The sequence below is a fragment of the Lissotriton helveticus genome, chromosome 2_1, assembly GCF_964261635.1.
Source record: "Lissotriton helveticus chromosome 2_1, aLisHel1.1, whole genome shotgun sequence".
In the NCBI taxonomy this organism is placed as follows: Eukaryota; Metazoa; Chordata; class Amphibia; order Caudata; family Salamandridae; genus Lissotriton; species Lissotriton helveticus.
In genome coordinates this window covers 74,433,650-74,451,861 of record NC_136059.1, presented here as the reverse complement: position 1 = coordinate 74,451,861, position 18,212 = coordinate 74,433,650, and the positions used below count along the sequence as shown (strand labels likewise).

At 45.8% G+C, this 18,212-nt stretch overlaps 1 protein-coding gene across 1 annotated transcript in view; it reads right to left on the bottom strand.

The window, feature by feature from the left end:
- RAB11FIP5 (RAB11 family interacting protein 5) overlaps nucleotides 1-18,212 on the bottom strand; it is a 261,973-nt gene that overhangs the window by 9,446 nt on the left and 234,315 nt on the right. The window contains exon 5 of the mRNA XM_078674488.1: nucleotides 12,093-12,273. Within this exon, the coding sequence (XP_078530614.1) occupies nucleotides 12,093-12,273 (181 nt within the window). The remainder of the gene's footprint in view (nucleotides 1-12,092; nucleotides 12,274-18,212) is intronic.

Sequence of the window (18,212 nt, the reverse complement as noted above, 5' to 3'; positions counted from 1 at the left end):
GATGTTGCTTTATGCCTGTCGGATGTTGCTTTATGCCTGTCGGATGTTGCTTTATGCCTGTTGGATGTTCCTTTATGGCTGTTCCTTTGATGTTGCTTTATGCCTGTTGGATGTTGCTTTATGCCTGTTGGATGTTGCTTTATGGCTGTTGGATGTTGCTTTATGGCTGTTGGATGTTGCTTTATGGCTGTTGGATGTTCCTTTATGGCTGTTGGATGTTCCTTTATGGCTGTTGGATGTTCCTTTGATGTTGCTTTATGCCTGTTGGATGTTGCTTTATGCCTGTCGGATGTTGCTTTATGCCTGTCGGATGTTGCTTTATGCCTGTCGGATGTTCCTTTATGGCTGTTGGATGTTCCTTTATGGCTGTTGGATGTTCCTTTGATGTTGCTTTATGCCTGTTGGATGTTGCTTTATGCCTGTTGGATGTTGCTTTATGCCTATCAGATTTTTGCTTTATGCCTGTCGGATTTTGCTTTATGCCTGTCGGATTTTGCTTTATGCCTGTCGGATGTTGCTTTATGCCTGCAGCACCTGGGCCAGATCTACTGAGAAAGAAGTTCAGCAGAAGTTGTGTAGGCAAGCAGCTCACTCTGAGGTGCAGAATGACAACAGGGAAGAAAAGACCAGATTCCATCGGGGCAGCCTCCTTAAGATACAGACTCTTACTGTCCTAACACACTCTACAGTATGTAATTTACTGACAGACTTCCCATTCCAGAACCAAGAGCTGGGCAAAGTGTTTTTTTATAAACGTCTTCATCCATTAATGGAAAATATACACTACGTTCACTGAAGACAGATTTACAGATACAATAGGATTTATTTTACTCATAAGACACTATTTAAAATGCCCTTCTACTCCCTGATAAACACACAGTAATGATATTGATACACCTACTCTGCCTTACTCTTTAGCCTTGTTGACGTTTTTGGGTTCCCTTAATTTGTCATTTTCTTTCAGAACGTGTCGGCGTGGTTCAACCCAAATATTGTTCCCCTGTGTGAACCATGCACCTCGTACAGTATCTCCACACCAGAAGGGATATGTTCCTTATCCTGTAAGCATCTATTTGTAGCCTATAGTGCCCTTGATTCTATGCTTGCATACTCCTGCCACCTAGTGTCGGGCTCGGACGTTTGCAGCTTCTTGTCTTCTTATTTTGCTTATAGCATTTAAGGAATCGCAATTTTGCGATTCCTTAAATGCTATGTAGGGGTGCTTTAAAATTTGCGATTTTTGCATAAGGAATCGCAAAATACCACCTACTTCAAGTAGATGGTATTTTGCGATTTCCTTCAAAAATGCATTTTTTTTTTAAAAATTCAAAGTGCCATGTGGCGCACAGACATGCCTGTGCGCCACATGTACTTACAGGCACATTCCAGGGGTGCAACAGGTGTCCCTGGCACCCTTGGAATTGCGATTCTCAAATTGCGATTTTCACACAGAAAATCGCAATTTGAGAATGTATCCCCATTTATTCCTATGGGCCTCTTGGCCTATAGGAAGGAATGGCACCCTCATTCCTTAATTGCGATTCGCACTTTGCTGATCGCAAATAAGGAATGTTAGGGATTCGCCAAAAAAATGCACATTTTTACCTACATTCCATTTTGCTATTCTCAAATAGCGGTTCCTTAAAAAACGCTATTTTGGAATCGCAAAATGGAAATTACCTACATATGCCCCCTGGACACTTGTGTTGGAATGCTAGTACATAGTCCCAAGTGTACTATTTTTGCTATGTAATGGTCTGATGAAGGCCCTTTCCTTTACAACTGCATTTATAGTGTAATGTTTTGGAAACATTCAATAAAAAGAACTAGAGTTAAAAAAAAATGTTCTCATAACAGCTTGACCCACGTTAGCCTGTTGAATAACCAATTCATCAACACAGTAAAGTTTTGAGAATGTAAGCGGGTTATTCCATGCGGCTGCTCTTCAAATGTCCAATAATTGAATATTTCTCAGTATAGCCAAGGAGGCTTTATTTTTATTTTTTTTACTGCTGGAGTGAGCTCTTGGGGATTCAGGTAGGACACGTTCGGTTTTGTGGTAGCAAGTTTGTACACATCTTACTATCCACCATGCAATGCCTGCTTTAGAGATTGGGAACATTTCTGAGGACTGGAAAAGGTTACGAAAAGCGGCTGAGTTTTACGTAAAAGGCTTTGTTCTGTCGTAATACATAGAGCGTGTAGAGCTATTTCCACTACCGAGTCTGGTTTTGGAAAGAAAACTGGGAGCTCAATGGTTTGGTTTACGTGGAAAGAAGAACCCACTTTAGGGAGGAATTTGGGGTTTCTCCTTATTATTAGTTTATCAGAATGGACTTGGAAAAAGGGTTCTTCTAAAGTGAGCGCTTTAAGTTCACTGATTCACCGAAGAGATGTTACAGCTATAAGAAGGCTACCTTCCATGTAAGGAACTGTAAACCACATGAATGTAGTTGTTCAAATGGAGCACCAATATTTCTGGTAAGAACGATATTACGATTCCAGACAGGTGTTGGGGGAATGGAGGGAGGAACAACTTTAGTCCCTCCATAAAAGCTTTGATAACTGGAGTTTTAAACAAAGATGTGTGTTGTCTGTTTTGCATGAATGCGTACCATGCCCATGTGGTAGGCCTATGGGCTTGTTTTAGAACAGTCGTCAATTCATGTGGAAGATTTAAGGATCCAAATTCTAGGACTTCCGGAGCCAGAGCGCTAGATTGAGTTTTTCGGTGTTGAGGTGTATAACCCTTCCCTGCACCCGAGTTGGAAGGCATGGCCATATTGGTAGTTCTTCGTGTGGAGTAACCGATAGATGGATAAGGGTTGCGAACCATGCTTTTTGAGCCCACATGAGGCTATTAAAATTAGTGCGAGGGATGGTGGTGTGAGCTTCTGACCCAGGTAAGGAATGAGTGGGAGAGGAGGAAAAGCGTTAGCTAATAACCCCCACCCTGCTGATCCACAGGCCATTGCCTTTGATTGAGGGTGAGCAAATTTGGAGGCGAAGTTTAGTATTTTGAGTTCTGTTTTGTGGCAAAAAGTCCCAGCTCTGTGCTTCCCCACCGTTGGAAGCATGAGTGGAGGAGTGCCGTATCCATTTCTCACTTTTGCACCGGTTGTTGCATCCTGCTGAGCATATATTGGAAGTCTTTGTCCACCTCTGGTAGGTGTTCTGCTAGGAGGTGGATGTTGTGATGTATGGCCCAGTGCCATATGCACTCCACTATCCCCGAGAGCTGTATGGAGGACGCGCCCCCCTGTTTTTGAATGCAGTATATTGCTGTCATGTGGTCTGTGCAGTCTAGAATAACTTTGTAGTGAAGAAGGTTGTGAAATGCTTTGAGAGCTAATTAAATTGCAAGAAGTTCTAGGTGATTGATGTGTAGGTGTTTCTGCACTAGACACTACTGTCCGCAAACTGTAAAGTCTAGCACGAGTGCCCCACAACCGTGTAAGGATGCGTTTGTTGTAAGGTCATTTGCGGAACAGGGTCTTTGATGGGCCGACCTGGCAACAGACTGCTTCTGTTCCACACTGCAGAGAGAGATGGGTCGCTGGCCCCATCAACACTAGGTCTTGTAGGTGCCCTTCCATTTGAGGCCATTGTGATTGTAGGCATTCTTGTAGGGGGCATGTCTAGATGGGTGTGTGGTACTCTGGAGATATAAGGCTCATTACTGTTATGACTGATGTGACGATGTGGTTGGTTGTAAAAGAGAGACCAGTATAATACAAAACAAGTCAATGTCACACAGAGAAATAGGAGAAATAACGGAGACCACAATAGTTTAAGAGGTTGGTACATTTTTTAAATCACGGTAGTTAAATCAGAACTACATCACATAAATCGGGATGGTAACCCATAAGTAATGTCACTCGCGCAGTTCACCTTTCCAGGAGCATGTATGTGCACATTATACTTCTAGGTTACCATCAATTTACGTGATGTAGTGCTGATATAACTACCTTGACTTAAAACAAACTTACGAACATTTATGCTCCTTTTCAAACTATAGCGGTCTCCCTAATTCGGCTGTGCGCGACATGGACTTGTTTTATATTATACTTGTCTTACTTAAGGATCACCAGTTGAGACACTGTTGCTTTGTTAAACAATCACCCGGTCTTCACTGGACTAACGGGTACGCTTTTGCAGAAATGGAGTTAAGGTTTTTGCCCATGAATGGCTGTACTTGTAAGGGTTGCAGATGGGATCTTGTAGCATTTATAGGATTAACCCTAGTTTGCATAGCAGGTTGATTATCTTCTGAGTGTCCTGCAGACAACTCTGCTTGCTTGTGCTCTTGATTAGCCAGTGTAGGTAGGTGAATACGTGTGCCCACCTTTCAGAGATGAGCGGCTACGACTGCCAGACTTTTTGTGAATACTCTTGGTGCAGTAGTTACTCCAAATAGCAACACTTTGAACTGATAATGTTGGCCCCTTACTTGAAAACAGAGGTAGTGCAGATGGGCTGAATGTACTAGCATGTCAAAATAGGTGTCGCTGAGGTCTACGGCTGCTAAAGTCTCCTTGCTGTAGTAGCGGAATGACCTCTTGTAGTACAACCATGTGAAAGTGTTTGGACTGGATGTATATGCTCAGTGGTCTTATATAGGCCTTAAGGTGCCATCTTTCTTCCAGTGGTAACCAGCACTGCACAGGAAACTGCCTAGTAACTACTAACTTGCAGAGGACTACCTGCAAAGGCTTATGGTGATGATGCTGCTGCGTTGTTGAACAAATAAGGTTATTCTACAGAAGCTGTGGGAGGTTACATGAAGGCGCTTCCTCCAGTGCTCAAGTCCCTTTTTGTAGTATTTTAGCAACCCTTCTTTTACCATTTCCAAATTATTATACAAATGATTATATTATACAGAATTCAGCAGCAAAATTTCAATAATTTTAGCTAGGGAGAGAAAATAACTATGCAGCAAACCACCAGTATAGTATATGCTCGTGTGTGCGATACTGGGCAGGTGCGATTGTGTTGTATTACGTGTCCAATGCAGTGCTTTTTTTGTGAGCTGTAGAAGTCATTGCACGTCACTGGCTAGCATCCCCGACACACACACAGGAGTCATGCTTATTTCACCCATGCGACAGAATGGGTGACGGGTTCTGGTACGCGTTGAAGTGATACAGAACTTAAATGGTAAAATGGCACCTAATATTTCAGTTTGATAAGCGAGTTTACCAGAATCCTACACTATATTTTCATTATCTAGTGTCGCAACACCTCTGCTGAGGTAGCCGCGCGCTCTATAAAATTCATTTATTATTATTATCAGTCTTCATTTTGTCATAGATTAGCCACCTGCTGTAAATAGGGGATTCCTTAAACGCCTGTAAAAAAACGAATTCTTGAGAGCACAGATGTAGATGTCTTATGGGCTTTACCTTTTGTACTTTTTTTGTCTTCTACCTGGCAATGTCCTAGCTTCTGTTGTGGGAGTGTCTATCTCAGGTAATGTTTGTTATGGGTTCTCCTGCCTAAGTTTCTTCCTTCAGCCTGGAAATGACCTAGCTTCTTGTGTGGCAATGTCCACCTCTGGTAGCAAATGTTTCTGACAGGTATGGAGACGTATGGGAGCTAGAGTCGTTCACGGCCAGTCGGAGTGAGATGCTTGAACTTTACGCCTTTAATAAGACATACTGCTGCCTGAAGGATGCCTGTCAGAGGCAGGGTGGTGCCAGGAAGACCAGTGAGAGGGCACTGCCACCATCCGCTGGTCAGAGGACTACGGCTTGACTGATGTTGGTTTCGGGGAAGTTGGGTTTACGTTTCTTCAAGAGGAGAAAAACATCTGTGTTCTGAAATTATCGTTCTGTACAAACAATTCTACCATGTTATAGAATCAAACTCCATATAGTCCTTTTAATGGTTCTTGTGCAGCTAAGTGAATGAATATTTGCACAATAATCTATTGCACAACAGGCCTCTTTGCACAAATGATGTCACAATCCTAACATTGGGAGCCTTGCGTCAAAATGAAGCCCTCGCGTGGGATAACATTAATCGAGAATACTTGGTCCTCGATCGTGGTTTGGGGATCAGTTTTAATCCTTGGTACCATAGGAGAGGTGTAATGCAGTGGTCAGGGCAGCTGACTTCGGAGCACAGGGTTCACGGTTCGATCCCCGGCTCTGGCGGCAGCTCAGCTCAGCACCATGTGAATCTGGGCAATAGCTCACTTAATTTCCACGACGGCCCCCAGCACCTTGAGACCCGTAAGGGTGAGTAGTTAGCGCTTTAGAAATACGGATTTATTTGGTTAGTTTGCGTGATCCTAGCCATAGCACGTTCGATTGATTTTCAGTGCTACTATTTGCCAATTGGAAAGCTTCAACAGGATCTCTCAATTTCAATATAAAAGCCTCAAATTTGGGATTTAGATAAAAATATAGAGCAGCACTTTACTTTAATCAGTTACCAGGTGAAACATTGAGCTTGCAAGTGAGCCCATTACTCTAGCAGCTCTGCATGCACCGTGCTGTGTGGACCCATCCCGCCTAAAAACCACCCCTCCTAATTAACCAAATTCTCCAAGTGTTGCCTGACACAGCAAAACAGCTTCCCAGGGCCAGTAAGTATTCGCAGACTGTGAGGTTACACTGTGAAGCAACACTTGTGGGTGCAGCTGCCTCTGCCGGCATTGCAGGTCATGGCGGCTCTAATTATGGCCTCATTTGCAGCTACATTTGTAGGTGAAAACGCCACGTTACGAGGTGGGATTATCTTGCACCCTATTGAAACCTGGTTTAAATCTCACTCAGTAAAGTTGTTACCATGCATATTAATTGTGTAAATATGAAGATAGTACTAAACCAGAGTTGCATTACATCACTCTACAACAGTGAAGCCGCTGTTGGTTTACAGCACTAGATATAAGGAATTTTAAACCACACTCACTGGAACACCAACACGCCCTCTTTTTTTATCTCTGACCACTACTGTCAATCCAGTCGGTCTTCCTCCATGTGGAGGTCAGCATAATATACAAAGGAAAAGACCCAATGATAATGCTGCTGCAACACTAAATAGCGGAGAATCAAGATATACCGCTTGATACTAGTGTTTGCATATGAGGGTTTTTTACTATCAAGAACCCCCACACGTTATCATAGACCCTAGGAACACAGGACAAGTGGTTCATTCCCCCCCCAACTTGATTTTTTTGGTTTACAGCACACACCACTAATTCACTTTTCTATACAGTGACGGAAAGCCCAGTTATTACATTTGTAAGCACTGTAAGTAACAGATGCTACTATAACCTATTGTTATGGTACTCAAGTTCTTTTCTTTGAGTCATGGGTCAATCCGGAAGTACCAGTCAGTATGCTGTCGGGGGGCTGTTCTTTATCGTTGGGGTGCTGTCCTTTACTACCGGTGTGCTAGGGTCACCAATAATGTTTTGCTTCAATGCTATAACCAAGTTACTCAATTGAGGCTCTTATCCTGCTCAAGGTAGTGAGGTCACGTAGTCAAGACTTACTCTGGTTTCGTTGTTCTGGTCTATCTTACTGAATCAGAGTCAAATTCGAGATCCAACCACTAAATTACAGAAAAAATGCACAGCATGAGAGTCCAGAAACTCCTACAAGCTGCAAAACTACTCCTGCAGGTATGCAACAACTCTCGATTAATATAAGATCCTTAAATAAGAACAACCTTACACTTGTCTCCGCCACTGCTCCCCTCCCGGCCGATCCCAAGTCACAGCTTGAAGGCATGCTTCTCAATTGCAGATCTGCAGTACGACACGCTGCTATCGCTGCCCTTATCCTGGCTCATAATGCAGACATTCTAGTGTTGACTGAAACCTGGCTCAACAACTCCTCTGCACCCATTATCGACATACTAGTGCCCCCTAACTAACATCATTGGGCTTGACAGATCCGGTGGTCAAGGAGGAGGCATCGCTTGTATACATCGTAAAAATCTGCATCGCTTGTATACATCGTAAACATCTATCAGTTAGACAACTACATGCTGGCCCCTTGCAGTCATGTGAATACCTGTGCTTCGAAGTACTATGCAACAGTCAAGCCTGTAAATTCCACCCGCTCCATCACCCTCCACGAGACAATCTCCCCTTCCTAGAGCAAGTCGTGGAAATCATTGAACGTGGTCCGACATGGCACCCAGATCTTCCTTGAAGACTTTAACCTCCATTGGAATGATAACAATGACTCGTCAGTCAACAGCCTCAAATCTTTCCTATCTGACCTCAACCTCACCTAAATCTGCGATAGCCCTACACACATTAAGGGAACGACCCTAGATCTGGTCATCAGTAAGATAGACTCTATCCAACTTGAAGCTATCGCCCCATGTGACTGGACAGACCACCACTGCACCTCATTCCTCATCTCAGAATCGGTGAGACTTAATAACCCACAGCTAAAGAAACCCAGACACTGGCAAAGAAATCTTAGAAACATTAACCTATATGATTGGACCTCACGTACCGACAACAGCCTGCCCCACCCCAGTATTTGTCGGATGTTCGAGACATCACAGATCATTACAACAGCTCCATGGCGAACATCCTTGACTCAATGGCACCCCTACAGCTAAAGAGAATGCCTTCCAAAATCTCCAATCCCTGGTATTATGGTAAATTCAACACTGCAAGAAGAAATCTTAGACTGGCGGAACGTTTATGGAGATCCTCTCCCTCCCTTGACCACGGCACTCAGCTGAGATCACTGAGAAATCAATACAACTAAAGCGTTAGAAGTTCTAAAGCCAGTTATTTCAGAAAGCAACTGGAGCAAGCAACGAACCGGCCAAAGAAATTGTTTGAAATTATCAAGCTCCAATCTAACAGCCAACTCAATCCTCAACAAATGGATAGATGTGCGCAGCCAAACTGTGAGGAATTTGCCGCCGCCTTACAGGAAAAGACAACAAAGATGGAACTGGAGCTAAGGGTAGCTTTGGAGAACCTGCCTGTTCCATATCCTAACTCTGGATTGGTGATGCCCCCCACCATTCGGGTTTTCCTCCCCAAAAATAATGCTGCTTGGAACAATTTCCAAACCTTGGACGAAAGCACAATTTGCAAAACTCTGATCGCTCTGAAACCATCCAACCATTTCAGAAATCCCTTACCATCGAACCTCCTCAAGGAAATCAGATTGTCCTTACTTCCTCTTTGGACGAGGATAATTAATGCCTCTCTGCTTTAAGGTACGATTCCAGAATGCCTTAAATCAGGGCAGGTCAACCCCATCTTTAAAAAACCGACTGCAGACCACACTAACCCCCACAATTTACGCCCAATTTCTAATATCCCCACTCTGACTCTGACTAAGCGATTAGAGAAATGTGTACACACCCAGCTATGTAGCCACATCGAACAATTCCGCTTGCTTGACCAATTCCAATCAGGCTTTCGTCAGGGGCATAGCACAGAATCTGCTATTACTCACATTATGGACGATGCTCTATGAATGCTAGACTCAAATGACTCTTGCCTTCTGATCCTCCTTGACCCATCGTCTGCTTTTGATACGATCAAACATGATACCCTTCTTAAGCTACTGGAACACAGGATGGGCCTATTAGGGACTGTGTCCACGCTCTCACCCACCCTTTTCAACCTGTTTATGGAGCCCTTAACGAAACTCCTTAAATTGTCCAACATTCATTACCACATGTATGCTGAGGACACCCAATTGTACCTGAAATTCTCCTCCCTGGAGGACATAAGGTCCCTCAACTCAACTCTTCAGGAAACTCAAAGTTGGTTGACTCTCAATCACTTGAAACTAAATGCCCTCAAAACAGAATTTCTCCTTATCACCCCAGCCAATCACTCCCCAGACATCGAAGAATGAATGCATCACCTCACAGCTCTCGACTGCACTCCAAGCGTCATTGATTCCATGAGCTCTCTGGGAACAATACTCGACAAGCATCTGAACAAGCAAAAACACATCAGTGCTCTCACCAAAGGTGCAAACCTCCAACTGAGAGTCTTGAGGAAAATTAAACCGTTCCTACCCCACAACGACTTCAAAAATGCGGTGCAAGCCCTAGTGATTTCTAAACTGGACTATGGTAGTGCCACCCTCTGCGGCCTTCCTAGAGCGAAGACTTTTACCACTTAGAGCCTCTCTCAACTCTGCTGCAAGGCTCATTACAGGCTCCATCATATCACGCCTGAGTTGAAATCTCTTGAAGGCCTCCTGTATGAAGCAAGGATTCATCTGAAAATTGGCTGCATGATGCATAAAGCTTTACACTTCAACACCCCAATCTATCTTGCACAAAAATGTGAGCTTTCTGGGGGCTCTTGCTCCTTTAGAGGTTCTTGCACCTTACTGCTCAAGCCATCAAAGTTCCTTAAAAAGAAAACTTACAAGCAAGCTTTTTCGGGTAATGCTCCAAGAAACTGGAAAGCCTACCTGAAATAGGCTTCCTTCAAAAAAGAAGTCAAAGACCTACTGGTGAAGACATTTTTGGGCTATCTTACAATCACCTTAAGATGCATTGACTTTCATTTGGTCCCTTTAGTTCTGTTTTTCATTTTCATGATCTGTTCTGTTTGTTTTCTTTTCTGATTGTGTTACGATTACCACAGGTTTTGCCAGTTGAACTGCCACGATGCAAAGTGCTCTGTAACCCTTATGTGGTCTTGTTCGCGCCATATAAAACTCTTCAAATAAATACATTTTGCAGCATGAATCTTTCCAGGATTCACATGTTCTGCATTGATAGACCTGGCCCTTTTTGCAAGTTTATCCCAAACCTTTTTGCCTTTCGCCTCCCAATTTTCTGACCCTGTTTTAGTTGGCGTTAGGTCACCGGGCACTTTACCACTGCTGTTCAGTGCTAAAAGTGCATCTGCTCCCTGTGTAAATTGTAATTTGTATTGGTTATCCATGATTGGCATATTTGATTTACTGGTAAGCGTGCATTGCATGTGACCAGAGCCTGTACATCAAATGCTACCAGGGGACCCGCAGCACTGGTTGTCCCACCCACACAAGTAGCCTTGCAAACGTATCTCAGACCTGTCACTGCTCTTTTCTTACATTAAAGGCACCCCTCAGGTAGGCCCAAGGTACCCCCATGGGCAGGGTATCTGCTGGGCTGCCAACCCCAAGAAGATTCCAGATGCTGTTGCCAACGCCTCTGCCTGCCCAAACGCCATCATCACCGCTGGCTGGGTGAGAGCAGCACCTACAACGACAAAACCGCAGCCCCGACGCCTGCCAACGCAGTACCCGCATCGAATCTGACAGAGTCATTGATGCCGAAGCTAGAAAGACTTGAAAGGAATGGTAGGGCTCTCGGCAGTAACAGGACATTGCAAGTGTATAAACTGTGCCGCATGTCAATTAACGAAAGACTCTTCATTCATTGTCAGAGGTAAAAGACATTTACAGACCAAGTTTTCCAATTGCAACACCAAAAATGTAATTTACTGAATACAATGCCAGCAGACAGCAGCTTCTTTACAGCTATTTTTCTGTGCTGCTGAATGACCTACCGTTATATGCCTCTTTCGCTCCAACTGCCTCTCTACTAGTTGTCTCTCAACCCTCCTCACTTCACACGCTACCCCTGACTCGCCTTAAACCCACCCCTTTTTAGAATGCCCGTCACATCCTTTAACTCTCCCTTAATACCATAATTTAGTATTAAATTCATGTTCCTTTTGGTTTGAGTGCCTAGACATGGTACTTGTTCAATTATGGTTCCCAGTTGCAGTACTTTTGAATTGTGCTTCCACATCATTAGAAGAGAGCTTTGGCCCTGGGCGTGATGCCTAACAAAGCTTGAGTGCCTTGTTGAAGCATTCTACCGCAGTCACATTTGTTCGAAAATTTGGCTAAGTCCTCTGAGCTCAGACGAACATCACAATTACTGAATGCAGTTAAATTTAGATCACAGAAGGAGGCCTTTCAATGACCACTAACCCTGCAGAAGTTTCACTACTGGTGAGGAGACCCAGTTTGGAAAGAGTAAACAGCAGACGCGAACTAACCCTCCATTGCGCCCAGCAGCCTCTCTTCACCATTTCCTCAGTTTCAAGCATACATCTGGAGAACTCTTGCACAGGTAGTTCTTACCTTTAAGCCATCCTGCGGATGGCTCTGCGTCACGGATGGCGCCACGGGCTGAACGCTGCCAGTCGTAGCGGTCCTCAGCTTCTCCAGGCCGCTGCTGAAGGCGGTCGTCAGGCTGGACTTCTGCTGCTTCTTCTCAGAGCTCTCCGACACCACTGCACTGATTGGCTTCACAGGGTGAGGGCTGTGGGGGGAGATAAAGACGGTCAACTGAAACCTCCTGGACTAAAAACCATATTAATTCACTGCATCGTGTCCAAAATAGTGTTTGGATGAGACTTTAGTAAGGTGTGGATAGGTGAGAAGATGACCACAGAGGGGACAAAAAGCAGACAGTGATCACAATAGTTGGATAAGAAACTAAAATGAGCTACGGCAGGTGGGGAACATAAAACAAAATGACAACATCCATGGTCCTCTTCCAATCACACTTTACTAATGAAAAGACGATTGCACTCGTAACTAGCGTTCTGGAGAGTGTAGTAAAAGAGGAGTCCACTTTCGCACTGTGGGTTGGGTGCACGCGGGTACCGCCCTCTGACCAAGGGCGTGGCACGATATAAGGATAGATGTGTTTTCCTGGAAGGGAGAATGTCCCCCAGTATGCACTCCCCGGGTGTATTGTATCATGTACGTCCAAACACTCCACTTGGAGCATTTGGATGTATACGATAAAATAAACCATTGGCGCGCACAGCGGGACGTTTCTCTCTTCCAGGAAAACGCATCTATCTTCATCCCATCACAAACATGAGCTACTTTGTTACTGAGACCTGGCTTGGAAATGATGGGGACCCTGTTATCCATGGAGTTCGCTCTCCTGGCTATAGAAACATCCTCTAGAACAGACTGGACAAAGGTGTCCGGGGTGGATGGAGGTTGCAAGCAGCCACATGTTGATACTTGGGTGTCAACTTTCTGGTAGCTTGTGACCCCAGAACGCAAATACATTTTTAGAAATTTGCCCAACTCAAATCATCAATCATCCAAGCCCAAATGTTTGTGATCCTTCCTGTGATTTCTTGCAGCAATCCAGCACCCCTCACAGATCATCATCTGCTTTGAACTCATTGACTGCGCTACAGCAAAATCTATTCCCCACTCTTGATTGCCTGCCGCCTCCATCAACACCTATGTGGACCTATGTGCCAGATGTATACATACCAGGTCATCCCGTGCCATTTTGTGCTATGATCAAACCTTACATACTCCTGCAGACTTGACTGCCAAGCGATACCTCTCTTCACCCTATACCTTTGAGTGAGACTTCATGTGTCAGCACCACCAGTAGACCCATCATATATCTTTGCATCAGTGAGAAACAGTCTCTTTCTTTAATTGTTCAATTTCATGTCCTGCCATCAGGACCCTAATACCACTCAAACAGCAACAAATTCACCTCTACCATGACTTCTGAAGACTTACCAAACTCTACAGTCATATTGAAGAGTCACGCTCTGGAATCTTAGTGGAATCAAAGTGCTAAACAAGTGGAAAACCAACAACTTAAATTATACTGAATATATATAAAAGATGTTACTGGTAAACATACTTCCCATCTCGGACCACAGCTTCACCTCGAAAGAACTTTTTAAGATCTTATGTGAATTCCTAACAGGTCAGGCACTATTCCTAGCCAAAACCTAACTTGCTAGGTGTCGACTACCAAACGCAACTGAAGAAGACCAGAGCTGCCATCCTGATATTTCTGGACTAATCTGTTACCTTTCGTACACCCCAATCATCATACCACAACTGGATCCAGAAAAGATTTTACAGTGGACGATACTCTCAAAACATGTAAAGATCGACTCCATCTTTCACCTCATCCCCGTGGTCAACCACTTGTGGCTCCCAGCAGGACTTTGTGATTGCTGCAATTTTATTCATTATCTACCTTGGGCCCTGCTGCAACTCAATGAATCCTTCAGCCAACCACATACAACTATATAGACGACAGAGATCCTGCTGACGCGGAAACTCCATTCAAATCTGGACTTCACTATAGTCAGCTTCAACCTCTCCTAAATCTAAGAAAGACAGACATGTACACCTACAGACAAGTGAGACCTTAGGCGTCTGCATCTGCTGCGTGACATCCAATCTGCTCTCACCAACACAATCAAAGGTTTTGGCCTGAACTTCGGCTCTACCTTACTTTCAGACTTGATATCAAGAGGAATGCCAAGGCGTCCTTCCATTGGCTGAACTCTGAGTGAATGAAATTATTTTATAAAGCACAGCATACGCCTTCTAGGGACAAGGACTGTAATCAACACATCAGATCAAACAATTAACGGAGGTGCCTTGAGAGCAAATCTTCAGAGGTAGACTGTTCCATAGCAGGAGACCAAAACTGAGAAGCTTCTTTCCGCCAAATCTCACATATTTAAATCAATCTAAGCAGTAGCAGTTGACATTTAGTTCAAGTTCAAGAATTTGTATAGCGCGCTACTCACCCAGAGGGTCTCAAGGCGCTTGAGGGAGGGTGGGTGCATTACTTATCGAAAAGCCAGTTTTTTAGCTGCTTTCTGAAGGAGAGGTGGTTCTGTGTAAGGCGGAGGTGAGTGGGGAGAGAATTCCAGGTTTTGGCCGCTAAGTAGGAGAAGGATCTTCCTCCCATGGTGGATCTATGGATGCGCGGAATTGCGGCGAGGGCTTGATTGGATGATCGTAGTTGGCGGGTGGGTGTGTTGAAAAACAGTCGTGTATTGAGGCATTCGGGTCCTAGGTCGTAGAGGGCCTTGTGTGCGTAGGTGAGGAGACGGAACGTTATTCTCTTGTTGACGGGGAGCCAGTGGAGGTCTTTCAGGTGACCGGAAATGTGAGCTTGGCGGGGGATGTCCAGAATGAGTCTGGCTGAGGCGTTTTGGATGCGTTGGAGTTTTTTCTGTAGTTTGGCTGTGGTTCCGGCGTAAAGGGTATTTCCATAATCCAGATGGCTAGTGACCAGTGCGTGGGTGACTGTCTTTCTTGTTTCGGTGGGGATCCAACGGAAGATTTTTTTGAGCATGCGTAGGATGTTGAAGCATGAAGATGAGACGGCGTTGACTTGTCTGGCCATCGAGAGGGAGGAGTCTAGGATGAAGCCCAGGTTACGTGCGTGATCTGTAGGTATGGGTGCTGTACCCAGGGCCGGTGGCCACCATCAGTTGTCCCAGGCAGAGGGGGATGATCCTAGGATGAGGACTTCCGTTTTGTCCGAATTTAGTTTTAAACGGCTGTTCCTCATCCATTCGACTACTTCTTTCATTCCTTCGTGTAGATTGGTTTTGGCGGTGTTTGGGTCTTTGGTGAGGGAGAGGATCAGTTGGGTGTCGTCTGCGTAGGAGATGATGTTGAGGTTGTGTAGTCGCACGATGGATGCGAGGGGACTCATGTAAACGTTGAAGAGGGTGGGACTGAGTGATGATCCTTGTGGTACGCCGCAGATGACTTCGGTGGCCTCTGATTTGAATGGGGGGAGGCGGACTCTCTGGGTTCTTCCGGCGAGGAACAAGATGATCCAGTCCAGGGCTTTTCCTTGTATCCCGACGTTGCTGAGGCGTTGTATGAGGGTGCTATGACTGACTGTGTCGAAGGCGGCGGAGAGGTCAAGTAGGATGAGGGCAACTGTTTCTCCGTTGTCCAGTAGCGTTCGGATGTCGTCCGTAGCAGCGATGAGGGCGGTTTCGGTGCTGTGTTTGGATCGGAAGCCGGACTGAGGGGTCGAGGGAGTTGTTGGATTCAAGGAAGGCGGCGAGCTGACTATTGACGGCTTTCTCAATGACTTTGGCAGGGAATGGGAGGAGTGAGTTGGGGCGGTATTTCTTAAGTTCAGAGGGGTCAGCTGTGGGTTTCTTCGGAAGGGCGCTGAGTTCGGCATGTTTCCAGCTTTCCAGGAAGGTGGCGGAATTGAAGGAACAGTTGATGACATCGCGGAGATGGGGTGCGATGATGGAGTCTGCTTTGTTGAAGATGTGGTGGGGACATGGGTCGGTTGGTGAACCTGAGTGGATGGAGTTCATCAGGCGGGTGTCTTCAGTAGTGATTGGGTTCCAGGCGTAAAGGTTGTGAGAGTGCTGTTTTGGTTCGCAGGTGGGTGGAGTGGTCTGTTCTTCGGACTGGTTTTCAAAGCTGTTATGTATGTCGGCGATTTTGTTGTGGAAGGAAGAGGATAAAGAGTCTCAAAGGTCTTGGGAGGGAGTGATGTCGTTGGCGCCGGCGGTGGGGTTGGTAAATTCTTTGACTATGTTGAATAGTTCCTTGCTGTTGTGGGCGTTGTTGTCGAGTTGGTCCTTGAATGCTGATTTCTTGGTGGATCGGATCAATTGGTGGTGTTTGCGGGTGGCGTCCTTGAAGGTAGTCAGGATGTCGGTGGTTGGGTTTTTTCTCCAGGTTTTCTCGAGGGTACGACAAAACTTCTTGGATTTCTTAAGGTCATCGTTGAACCAGGGGGCCTTTTTGTTACCTTGTTTGATCTGGTGGTTTTTCAAGGGTGCTAATTCGTTAGCGCTGTGGGTGATCCATTGTGTAAGTTTGGTGCCAGCTTTTTTTGGGTCCGATGATATGGTAGGAGGGTTTTGGTTAAGCGATGTGAAGAGTTGGTCGGTGGTGATTTTGTTCCAGTTCCTTCGAGGAATAGGTTGTGGGGGTTGTGGGTCGTGGTCTTTTTGTAGCAGAAGTGAACGCAGCTGTGGTCCGTCCAATGGAGAGCTGTGGTGTGATCGAAGGAGATGTGTTTGCTGGAGGTGAAGATAGGGTCGAGCGTGTGTCCGGCTAAGTGGGTGGGGGTGTCAACAAGTTGTTTGAGTCCAAGATTGGCCAGGTTGTCCAGAAGGGTGGTGGTGTTGTTGTCGTTTTTCTTTTCCAGGTGGAAGTTGAGGTCTCCCAGTAGAATGTAGTTCTCGGATGTGAGGGAATATGGGCTGATGAAGTCAGTGATGTCTTCGTTGAAGTGTGTGCGGGTTCCTGGTGGTCTGTAGATGAGGGTGCCTCTAAGTGTGGTACTGGGGTCGGTGTGGATCTGGAAGTGAAGGTGTTCGGCGGTCGCGAGGTTATCGTCGGAGCTGGTCGTGATTCGTATGGTGTTCTTATGGACGATGGCGATGCCTCCTCCTGTTTGGTTGGTGCGATCTTTTCGGATGATCTTGTAAGCGTCTGGGATGGCTGTGGCGATGTCGGGCGCTGATGAGGCGTTCATCCAGGTTTCTGTAAGGAAGGCGACGTCCGGCGATGTAGTGTCGAGTAGGTCCCAAAGTTCAGTGGCGTGTCTGTGGACCGAGCGGGTGTTCAGCAGGATGCATTTCAGATGGTTAGAGTCGGAGCTGTGTTTGGAGGAAGTGGATTTGGTGTGGGTCCTGATGCAGGTGAACTTGCAGGAGTGGCAGGCGAATGGTCCATGGGTGTGTCCGGGGACAGCTTCGCAGCATTGTGGTGTGCGTCCGGGGTTAAGGGCAAAGAGGGTAGCGGCGTCATACGTTATGCGGGTGGGGTGGGTTTTGCGAGGACCAGGGGGTCTGGCGCTGGGCGCGGTCCAGGCGCGGACGGGAGTAGACGGGCTTACCTTTGGCGCGCATGGGGCGCATCCGCTGCGCGCAAAAATATCTGTCATATGTGGATAGTGGAAGGGGAGGGGCGACGGAGGGTCAGCTGGGAGGTGGGAGCGGGGTGGAGATCAGGGCAGGGAAGGCACAACAACAAAATGGCAGCAAGCCAATAACGAAACAGGACTGGGGCACAATCTGAAATAGCGCGATGCAAATGGCAGTGGCGCCGGTACAATCAGGCACAAATAAATCTGCAGGCAGCACAGCACAAGGTCAAATGTCGTACAAGCGCACCTTGGCAATCAAGCGCTACGATCTAATTAACCTCAGCAATTTAATAATTAATAATAGGCAGGCGGGGCAATCTAGCGCTACGAATTAAATTAAATAATGATACAGGCTAAAGCAGTGAAAGGCGAGATCGCTACGATACCAGGTGAGGCAGGGAGCAGCGTGTGGAGCGACCGCTTCAGCTGGGAGCAGGACGGTCACCGTAAAGCCCAAACAAAGAGGATATTTACAAGCATATCTTACTAACTTACTAATCTATCCCTAAAGAGGTTAGGGCCAATGTAATAAGCTTTGTGCGCCATCA